General features: G+C 30.5%; 1 protein-coding gene across 2 annotated transcripts; it reads left to right on the top strand.

The window, feature by feature from the left end:
- On the top strand, positions 1 to 7380 carry LOC129289365 (G-type lectin S-receptor-like serine/threonine-protein kinase At5g24080). 2 transcript variants are annotated; one of them, XM_054926126.1, is made up of 5 exons: positions 1 to 344; positions 3102 to 4462; positions 5169 to 5349; positions 5500 to 5953; positions 6780 to 7380. In XM_054926126.1, exons 1-5 carry the CDS (start codon positions 73 to 75, stop codon positions 7119 to 7121), a joined length of 2610 nt encoding a protein of 869 aa, XP_054782101.1. In that variant the 5' UTR covers positions 1 to 72; the 3' UTR covers positions 7122 to 7380. The 2 variants fall into 2 exon arrangements, with proteins under 2 accessions (XP_054782101.1, XP_054782107.1); XM_054926132.1 differs by having other exon boundaries at positions 206 to 344; positions 3027 to 4462.
- The last annotated feature ends 4481 nt before the right edge of the window (positions 7381 to 11861 follow it).

The raw sequence follows: 11861 nt of genomic DNA, 5'->3' as shown, positions 1-11861 counted from the left end.
TATAGCATTGAGGTGAGATTATTAAAGCATTTGTGAGACTAGCTTAATCACATGCAAGCGTAGCTGACATTAATGGCTACTTCTTCTCGTTCTTGTTGTTGCTGGTGGGTCTTGATTTTTTTGGTGATAGCTGGTTTTCATAATAGTGTTAGAGCAAGCCATATTGGTTTGGGCATGAGACTAGTGGCTAGCAAAGGTGAGGCATGGATTTCAGATAATGGCACGTTCGCGTTTGGGTTCACTTCTTCAGGAACTTATGTTAATGATGATGATAAGTTGTTTCTGCTTGCTATCTGGTTTGCCAAGCTTCCCGGAGATCCAACTTTGGTCTGGTCACCTAACAGGTATGCTCTTTCTTTCTTTCTTTTTTCCACTTTTAATTTATATGCATTGATCATATTGTTAATTTTGCTTTTGGATCTAGATCCTCTTATCAATACTTTAGATGAATGAAGTTATAGGAAATGTTAAAGCAATATGCAATTATTAAAATATCATGAAAAGATAATACTACTTCATTTCTATTTGTAAGAGAAAAAAATCACTTTTTATTTGTTTTTTTATATAAACAAAATTATATATTTCAATAAGTATTTATTACATATTTTTTAAGTTGCCTCTCATAATTTATATTAATGAGAAATAATTAATATATATTTATGTTGATTGATATAGGAAATTTTATTTTATTTTTTTATTTTCAAATGTAATTATTGTGATTAACTAATTTTCTTAAACTGTATAATGCAGTTTTTTTCTCTTATATATAGAAACGGATGAAGTATGCTTCTTTGCAATTAAAAACCAAATAATTATTAAAATAATTAGTGAAATGTGAATCCTAAATTAAAATAAAGTTAGTTGAAATTTTAAAGAATATTACTTGTAAATCAATATAAAGTTAATTGTGAATTGATAAAGTTTGGTGATACCCAAATTTCCTAAGCCTTATTTTACGATAAAAGGGTATTGGTAAGTTGGTTGAATTGTCTTTTGTTCTTGCTTTTGTTTTGATTTGTGTTTGTTATGTTTTTGATTTCTTGTCATTTCTTTGGTTTAGATGTGTGTTAGTTTATATTTTAACTTTTTTGTTTTAGTGTTTTTTTAATTTCGAGATATGGTGCCTGTACTCTTTATTAATGATTAATAAAATTGATTCTTTCTTTAACAAGAAAATAATGAATTGATAGATAGTTTTATAAATTTATTTAAGCATATTCACCAGTGAATTTTAAAAAAGATTAATAGTTCATTTATAAAGATTCAGTTGCAAATAAATAAATACGTTTGTGAATTGGTGCATCATCACTTATAATTTAAAGACACTCAATTATGTATTTAATAAATGTTACTTGCGTATATATAGAATATCAGTTACTCAATGTATATGAATAGTCACATGGTAATATAAAAAATTTAAATTTAACATATATTAAAAATATTTTTATATTTTATTATGTTTAAAAATTATGATATTTTTATTATTTATTTTAAAACATGATGTTATATTTTATTTTACATTTTTATTTTATTATTTTCCAAACCATCTATGTACGGAGACACAAATATAATTCAGGAAACTAAACCACGAATGAACGAAGGTTTTATGTTAGGATAGGAAAACGTCATGCCTGTTTGGATTTGCTTTTATAGTCAATTAATTATACAAAAATCATGTTTTTACAAAATTTATCCAAAGACGTATGTTACATATTAGAATTAATTATAAATTTAAAATTATATTTTCTTGAAAATATCCAACACCCATTATATATGCTAAAATTAATTATAAATTTAAAACTATAATTTTCTTAAAAATATCCAAACACATCTTTTTATGTTAAAATAAATTATGAATTAAAAATATGATTTATAAATAATTTATACGATTTTTAAATAAATTTTTAGAAATTTATAATTGAAGAATTAAATTAAAAAGCAGGTAGTAATAATTTATGAGATAACTATAATTTTAGGTTTATAATTGATTTTGGCATGTATGGGATTGTTTGGATATTTTAAAGAAAATCATAGTTTTGAGTTTATAACTGATTTTGACATGTATAATTAGTATTTAGATATTTTTAAAAAATATAATTTTAAATTCATAATTAATTTTAACATGTAACAAAGTAACATAGATGTTTGGATATGTTTTTACAAAATTAAGATTTTATCTCATTTTCAACTTTACATTTCAGTTTTGATTAAAATTAATCTTGTCAATCAATTATATATTATATAACATAATCAATTATATTCTAAATCAATCATATTAATTAATTTTTTCATAATTAATTATACATAACTAAAATTCAAACACACCCGTCAATAGTTTTCTCCTAAAAATGGGATTGGAAAAGGAGCAAAACATAAAGGCACCAAATTTTAAATCTTGTCATCTTGCATAACCTATACTCACTTTCTTAAAAAATATAAGATTTTTTTATTAAATTATATATTCAAAATATAAGACCCTTATAGTTTTTAATATATAATTAATAATTTTTTAAAAAATATTTTTAATAAACAACTCACTTAATATTTTATCTTAGACACTTTATTAAATAATCAAAGACAAACATGAAAAATGGTATAATTTAAAAATAATTAACTAATTTTATTAAACTATAATTTAATTAAAAATGTTTTATATTATCTAAGGGAGTATAAAAAAAGAACTCTATATTATTATATTTTTGAACACTCAATTTATCATTAAAATTTAGGATATCTTTTCCCCAAAAAATAATGATATCACTACTTATTATTAATGGAAAATTTGTAGACTCCACCAAGATGCAAAGCAGATGGTAAAAATGTGGCAAAAAAAAAATTCCGGTAAAAAAAATAATTTGGTTAAAAAAAAAGCTGGTAAAAAAAATGACATCGACAAACTAGAAGCAAAAAATTTATTTGGCAAAAAAAAAAAATACAAAGATTAGATGGTTAATTTGGTTTTTGACTTAAAAATAAATAAAGTCATAAATCATATCTCCATCTAGTCTTCACAGTAGCCACTGCAGGTTATGATGTCTCTCTACATCTCTCTTTGCCAAGTTGCCGACAAAATTTCACATTCTTTCTCAAATCCAAAATAGAGATTCTCCCGCATCTCGAAATGCTATCTTGGAGCTCAACATGGCCGGGAACCTCGTTCTCTCTGATGGAAATGTCACTCTCTGGGCCTCAAACACCTCTGGCACTGGCGTACATTCAGCATCCATGGAGGAATCCGGCAACTTTGTCCTCTATATGTCCTCCTCCGCCGTCAGCCGCCCTGTCTGGCAGAGCTTCTCACAGCCATCCGACACTCTCCTACCAAACCAACCCATAACTGTCTCGTCGGAACTAACATCCTCAAAATCTGCTTCTCATGGTGGCTTCTACGCCCTCAAAATGCTTCAACAAACCACTTCTTTAAGCCTTGGCCTCACTTACATGCTCCCAGATTCAGAATCTTACACCAATTATTCCTACTGGCAAGGCCCAGATATCTCCAATGTCACAGGGAATGTCACAGCAATTTTAGATCAAGCGGGAAGCTTCGGGATTGTCTATGGAGATTCTTCAAATGGGGCCGTTTATATTTATAAAAATGGAAACGATGACTTGGGGTTATTTTATTCCTCTCACCAAACAACCCCATTCAGCATTTTTAGAAGACTGACACTAGAGAAGAATGGAAATCTGCATTTGTATCGTTGGGACGATGATGTGAATGGGTCAAGACAGTGGGTATCAGAGTGGGCTGCCGTATCAAACCCTTGTGATATTGCTGGAATTTGTGGTAATGGGATTTGTAAATTAGATAGAAGTAAGACTAGTGCATCTTGTACTTGCTTGCCTGGGACTTCTCAAGTTGGAAGGGATGGCCTTTGCTATGAGAATTCTTCACTAGTTGGAAAATGCAATCCCCAACATGAAAACAAGAACCAAACCCAAACATCAGAGTTTGAGATTTCTGTAGTGCAACAGACAAATTATTATTTTTCTGAAATGTCTGTGGTAGCTAACTACAGTGATGTTGCTACTTTGTCAAAATGTGGGGATGCCTGCTTATCAGATTGTGATTGTGTTGCTTCAGTTTATGGTTTAACTGAAGAAACACCATATTGTTGGGTATTAAAGAACTTGGATTTTGGAGGGTTTGAGGACACTAGTGCAACCTTATTTGTGAAGGTCAGGTCAAATGGCTCAGTGAACCCAGAAGGTAAAGCTAGAGGATCTACCAATAATTCTGATGGTGAAGTTAAAGAGAAGGTTTTGGTCCTTCCAATTGTTCTTAGTATGACACTTCTTATTGCCCTTTTATGTTTACTGCTATACTATAATGTTCACCGAAAAAGAACATTAAAAAGGGAGATGGAAAGTTCTTTGATCTTATCAGGTGCTCCTATGAACTTCTCCTATCGTGATTTGCAAATCAGGACTTCTAACTTCACGCAGTTGCTAGGAACAGGTAAGTTTTTATATTTAATAAGATTAAAAGGTATTTTTGCCTCTCAATTCTAAATTATTTGCTGGTACTCTAAACTTCCATGTAGGTGTAATTTTCTCATTTAATATTTAAAAATGGTATGGTGGATACCTTGCTGTTAAAAATGTTAACTTTGATTGTTAATTACCCTTGAAATTCACAAAAAAGGACTTCAAAAATTATAAAAAAATGACATATAAAATAACAAATAAATATCCTATAAATAAATTAATATCAATAAAGTTCCTAAAATAATGTGATAGTTTATAAGTATTCCTACAAATAATGTTACTTATAAAAACACATTTTTTTAACTAGTTGTAAATTTTTAAAGGATAGTTTATAAATTTTACAAGTGGATTTGTGAATTTTCACACTATTTTATAGATTTAATTGATATTAATTTTTTATACTGCACTTATGTGTATCTTTTGGGTCCTTTTTTTGTGATTTTTGATATTCTTGTCTGCAACTTTTAAGTTAACTAACAATTAAAGATAACTTTTTAACAAGAAGGTGTCAAGTGCATCATTTTTAAGGATAAATTGGACCAATTATAAATTTAGGATACTGGATACTCCTAAGTGAATAGTTGAACAGCAAAAATGCCCCTTAACCCAATTTAACATAGCACAATGAATAATAACAAATTTGATGATTGGAGAGGCTAATTGCATTTGTTTTGCAGGTGGATTCGGAAGTGTGTACAAAGGAAGTCTTGGAGATGGGACACTAGTGGCAGTAAAGAAACTTGATAGGGTTTTGCCTCATGGAGAAAAGGAATTCATCACTGAAGTAAACACCATTGGCTCGATGCACCACATGAACTTGGTTCGATTATATGGCTATTGCTCAGAGGGATCACATCGGTATGCATGACCTTTTTCTTTTGAATAAGACATTGTATTGTGACTTGAAATTTTTTTTTTTGTTTTCCATCTAAAGGATATTGATTTAAGCTTCTTATTTATCAAATTTGTGTGTTTTTTTGAAAAAAAAACTTTGTCTTGTACTTGTAGGCTACTAGTGTATGAGTTCATGAAAAATGGGTCTTTGGACAAATGGATCTTTCTTTCGTATCAAGGAAAAGATAGGTTGCTAGATTGGCAAACTCGGTTTGATATAGCTATTGCTACTGCACAAGGGATTGCATACTTTCATGAGCAGTGCAGGAACCGAATTATACATTGTGATATAAAGCCAGAAAATATTCTGTTGGATGAGAATTTTTGTCCTAAAGTATCTGATTTTGGATTGGCAAAACTGATGGGAAGGGAGCATTCTCATGTGGTAACAATGGTGAGAGGGACTAGAGGTTATTTAGCACCAGAATGGGTTAGCAATCGCCCAATAACAGTAAAAGCTGATGTTTATAGTTATGGAATGCTTCTGCTAGAGATTATTGGTGGCCGAAGAAATCTTGACATGTCCTTTGATGCAGAGGACTTCTTTTATCCTGGTTGGGCTTATAAGGTATATTTTATAACCATAGTTTTACTTACTTTCTTGCCTTTTGAAATGTAAAATAAAAATTTATGGTGACGTTTTAGCAGTAACCCTCTAACAATAGTCATGTAATTCAGTCACAACCTTGTTTTCATTTTGTGTCCTCTTTTAGAAGCTGATAATGCACAAAAACCTAACTTTATGAAGGTTGGAATTGACTTTATATTAATCTATTGAAGCTATTGTGATAATTTTAATACTTACTCTTGATTATTTTAAGGGTTAAAGGATAATTTGGCCCATAAACTATAGGTCTAAGGGAATATGGTGTACTAAACTTATTTTTGGTATGATGCTTCACTTTAACTTTTGAAAATGGTGTAATGTCACCCCTATCTAACATAAAAGTTAATTTTGACCATTAGTTGACTAGAAAATAATAAAAAATGATTTCAAAAATTACATGAAAGGACAATGTTTTCTTTAATAAAAGTAACCTTCTTATTCCTATCGTTAATAAAAATTAATTTTGTTTTCTTGGTCCTTTTTTTTTTGGGTTCTTGTTTGTAATTTTGAGTTCTTTTTTAAAATTTTCTTGGTATTTTTTTTTGCAATTTTTGAGGTCATTTTCTATTATTTTCTGGTTAATTAACAGTTAAAGTTAATTTTTGTTAATGGTAGGTGCGGCATTGCACTGTTTTCAAAAGGTAAAGGGGAACATTGTACCAAAAACGAGTTTAGAATCATAAACATTCTTGGACTTATAGTTTAGGGGCAAAATGACCATTTAACCCTTATTTTAAAGATCTAACTATTTGATAAACACTGATGATGAAATGTTTGGCTATTAAAGGCACTGACAAATGGGACATCAATAAAAGTAGCAGATAGGAGATTGAATGGGGCAGTTGATGAAGAGGAGCTGACAAGAGCTCTGAGAGTTGCATTTTGGTGCATCCAAGATGAGGTTTTCACGAGACCAACAATGGGAGAAGTGGTGAGGATGCTGGAAGGGTCCATTAGCATCAACACACCACCAATGCCACAAACAATAACAGAATTGATTGAAGAAGGCTTAGAGCAAGTGTATAGAGCTATGAAGAGAGAGTATAATAATCATTACAGCTCATTCACCTTGACTAGCCATCCTTCTTCTCATGCTACTTGTAGCAATTCCACAATGTCACCAAGATAGTGTTCATTTGTAGAATTTAGAACAATTTTGGCTTGTGAATGTATGTTATTTAGTGTTTAGATTTGTGCACATTATGTGTATCACGCATGTCTTGTAAGAACTGTGCAGATTTTATTGTTTCATCATTATACCTTTTTTTATATAGTTCATCATTATACTTTTAGGTTGTAATATTAATATTGTTGGGTTATCATCAGGCCCAAAACCAAGCTCAAGGAATTTATTTGAATATTATTCATATATGGGTTCTTATGTGTAATATGTATGGGCCCTTACATGCAAGTTTTCCCCTTTTTATTTAAATAGCGTGGGAATGGTTTACCAATTGCATGCACATTCAAAAATTAGCAACGGATTACAGGGGAGTTAAATGCAAGACATGAGGCTATTGTAAAACAAACTCTCGCACATTTTATAGAAGCACTTGGGAAAATTTGTCTCTTTTTCCTTCTTTCATGTATCTGTTTTTAATCAAAAATTGGGTTTGAGTAACTCCATTTTTTTGCATGGAGATTTTAATTAGTGAAATTAAGAGGTATGCTTCCTGAACTCACATTAGTATAAGGGTTTATGTTGATTCTAGGCATCATTTCCTTTCAAAATATTCAATTTCCCTAAAAATAATTCAAAAGTGTTTTTTTTTTTCAAACTAATCCAAGAGAACTTCTTTTAAAAAAAAATAGAAGAGAAACTTCTCTAGTAAATTTTTGTAAGAACTATCTCTCAGAATAATTTCTCATGAAATATATCTAGATAAATTCTGTGAGAAATTTAGATAATATCAATATTAAAAATTTTATTTCCCCAATCCCCTCCTATGTATAGGCCACATCATGCCATGTTATCTACTACGTGAGTGTCCATGTCATGCTATGTCACTTGTCATTCGTGCATCACATCATGCCTGTATTTAAAATAGAGTTAATAGGAATCAAATAGAGCTAATGGGAAACAATGCACCCATTAGGTGTAAGAAAATGCAAGAGTTTGAGTTGACTAAATGGTTAGTGTTAATTCTAAAGTATTGATAATGAATTGGGAATTAATGAGAATTGTTATAAAATGTTGAATAGCCTTATTATACACCAAATTTGAGCTTGGAGATTAGTTTGAGAAGGAAGTTGTTGAGGGCTAACCTTGGTATCATAAAAGTTAAAGGTAACTAGAAGAATCTATTTCATGTTTAATTGCTTGTCTAATTGGTTATGGTTTTTTATGAACTTGTAAACTTCTTTTTATATCACAATATTTACTGCTTTAGAAATTTATATGCAAGCGCAGCCTTTTATATAAGTGTGAAAGAGATTGGTGATGAAAATGATGTGATGAGGATTTTTTTTAATATTGCAAGAAATTTTGTGAAGATGAGTAAGATTGCAATGAGAAATTGTGATATGCTATATGTTGTTAAGCATGATATTTTGTGGCATCATCATGATTGATAGCGAGAATTCACTTTTAAGGAGTTAGTGCTTTGTGTCTATGTAGATATTACCAACATCATGGATAGCCTCGGTGTTTGGTTTGAGATGGGTATTCCTTAATATCACCCTAAATTACGTGTGAGATAGGTTACTCGGATCCTTTAACCCTTAATATCACCCTTAATTGGGTGTGGGTTAGAGCTCGCAACACCCTAAAAGTTCAAAATAGGAAAATCTGTGGTCTAAGAGTGAGCGTGGCACCTTTGGTTAGGTTTTCCCTTACAATTGATAATCTTGAATTAGTCCATTTGCATCAGCATGTCCTTGTACTATTTTAATAGTCTACAAATTTGGTCAGAGGAATTAAGAGGATATAAGGGAAGTTATTGAACATGCATCTCTTTAATTATTGTGATATGAATGTTTTGTATGAAGTTGATTAATCAACTTGCCCACTTTGTATACTTATAACTAATTGACTTGCATGTGCATGATTTATGATACATTATTTACTAAGTGGTTATACTCATCCCTCTTTATTAATATATTACATGAACTAATTTAGGAAAGGGTAAAAGGAGAAGAATCTAAGGCACATGACTGAGATTCCTATTATAATGCCTTTGCTTACTTTTGGTTATATGTGTAATGTAAATTATAATGCCAACTAGGATGTTTGTTTTGTTATACTTATACCATTTACATCTTATTTGTGATTGGTCATGTTTTAGGTTTTAAGTTATGTGGTATGAACTTATTTGTCTAGACAGGGCTAAAATACCAGTGCAAGTATGATTATAAATATTTTGGTGAATATTAACTTGAGATATTGGAAAAATAATAGTGAATCTCCCTCTTGATTTTGGTTATATTTGGGGTTGAGGATTGAAAATGATATTTATGTTGATTGTGATTGATGTGGTGCATTATATAAGTAGTCTTAAGTCCTTTAAGTATGGACTAGGAATTGGTTTGGACTATTGGCACTTGGTAGGGAGTTTGGACATCTTGTAAGTGTTTAAGTGTGAAAATGTGATTGTTTAGGTTTTAAGTGTCCAACTTCATAATATGATATTATTTAGAAATGAAATTACTATCATTAACTAGTTTATTAAATAAGTTTTTTGTAGACACCTAAATCACCTCAATCATGGAAATTTTAGGTGTGTCAGAAGTTTGGCCCCTAAGTCTGGTGGACAACATTCTTGTGGTATGCTGCAATAGATGGTGTAACTCTTTCTCTATCTTTTTGTTTTTTTACAAACATAATATTATGTAAACCTATCATGATAATTCAAAGGCCTACCATGGTAACTAAAGGCAACTTATCTTTTAGAAAGTTTACCATGATAAAAAAGAGTCTATCATGGTAGAAAAGAAATTATAACATCCTAGAAAATTAACCCTTAATTAGCTATATTAAATGAAATTAATTAGATAATTAGTTTAGTGTGGTTACAGAGAGTTAATAAATGTTTTGGGTTGTAAATTTAGCCTTAGGATTGAGTTTGGAGTGGAGTTGAGATATCTAGACCTTGAAATAGGAGAAAAACAAGGAGAAATGACTATGTGCCACATGCCATGGTACGTGCACAAGATGTCATAGTGCACGAGTCATTAGAACTCAAACTAAGCTTCTCTATACTATATACACAGTGCATATGGTAGGCATTGTTGCGCATGGTTGAGAATATGCAAAAATAAGAGCATGAATCAAACTCAGAAAGTAAAAAAAAAACAAAAGAAAAACGAGTTAACCGTGAAGAGCTCTACTAAGGCTTGCCATTATGAAGGATTAGGAGTAATTTGAAGTTTGTAAACATTAAATATGAGTCTCCTAAGTACTTCCTTCGTTTTGCAATTTCTTGAGTAGGGAAGTTATGGTTTGTTAGAAAATATAATTTTGATCCATAGAAATTATGGGTCTAAACCCATTAACTTAAATAAAGTTAATTATTTAAACTAAAAATTTATGGCTTTACTCATTTTTAAAGTGTAGGGGCTATTAATATCCAAAAATGGCATTTGTAATGGTTGATGGAAGAGTTGAAATGCCATTAATGGTTGGTTGGAAGTTTATTGACATTAATGTGAATCAATATGAGTTAAAGAAAGCCAATAAACCCTCTGGGTATTCATGTATATGAAGAAGTTGGATTTTAGGAATTGAAAATGTTGAATTAGATATTGAAAATTATCCTAAAAAGGGTATTGATGATTATTAATGTGAATAAATGTAGAGTGATCACAACTTGACACCATTAAAGCTTGGACTAGCTTTGAAAGTGTTTGCTTGAAGGGTAAACATTTGACCTTTCAAAAGTTTAAGATAACTGAAGGAAATCTTTCTTGTACCTTTGTATGTTAATTAGTTATATAGTTTTATAAACTAACATTCAATATAAATGTGGCATGTGTCATGGAAAATGATTGTGGTACAATGAATTAGTTTGTTGCAATGATAAATTGGCAACTCGTGAAGTGCATGTATGTGTATGATACATTGTTATGTGACAATTGAAATGATTATGAAATGATATGAGTATATGAATAATGAGAAAATTGTTCAACTAAAAAGTTCTATGACCAAATAGAGTTCAATGTCATAAGGAGCCCAATGATGTGATGTGATATGATGTAGAATTCAATGATTTATTGTTATGTGAATATGTGATGATCGTAGATTGTAATATCCTAAATTTTAATCTATAAAACTAATTGCTAATTAGGAGTAAATTAGTAATTAGTGGAATTAGGTTTGGATGTTGGGTTGATATTTTTTATTGATTGGTTGATATGTTAATGGGATTGAATGGTGGAATGGCAAGTTAGGATGAAACACATGAGCACTAATGAGATTATCCTTATTGTGCCATGTGCCACGACATGTGCTACATGCACCATGACGTATGGCACAGAGTTTGCTTAAAGCTAACATTTTTAGCTCATGAAAACAAAAGAGAAAAGAAGGAAAGCATGCATGAGAGGGAGAGAAAAGCTTGTTTCTGCTAAGGCAACCATAATCCAATGATCGAAAGTTTGCTTCGATCGGTAACTTATTGGGTAAGTTTTGTACAGTCCTACACTATGTTTCTACCCTATTTTCTTTAAGTTTTATCAGTAGAGAAATTAAATCTGAAAGTTTTAAGGAATTAAAATCTAAGGGAAAGGTTTAAAAAAGGCCTTTTGAGTGTGAAATTAAGGTGTTGCAACTAGTCTAAAAATTAATGGCTAATTTTAAGGATGTAGGCATAATTAACCTAATTTGTTAGGTTAAAAAGGGAGAAAACTAGTAAAAAAGTAAGTAAGGAGGGTG

Source organism: Prosopis cineraria, unplaced genomic scaffold (genome assembly GCF_029017545.1).
Source record: "Prosopis cineraria cultivar Desert tree isolate PC_DT_omini unplaced genomic scaffold, ASM2901754v1 PC1, whole genome shotgun sequence".
Classification (NCBI taxonomy): domain Eukaryota; kingdom Viridiplantae; phylum Streptophyta; class Magnoliopsida; order Fabales; family Fabaceae; genus Prosopis; species Prosopis cineraria.
Note: the sequence above shows the minus strand (reverse complement) of the source record. Positions and strands in the feature narration are given on the sequence as shown.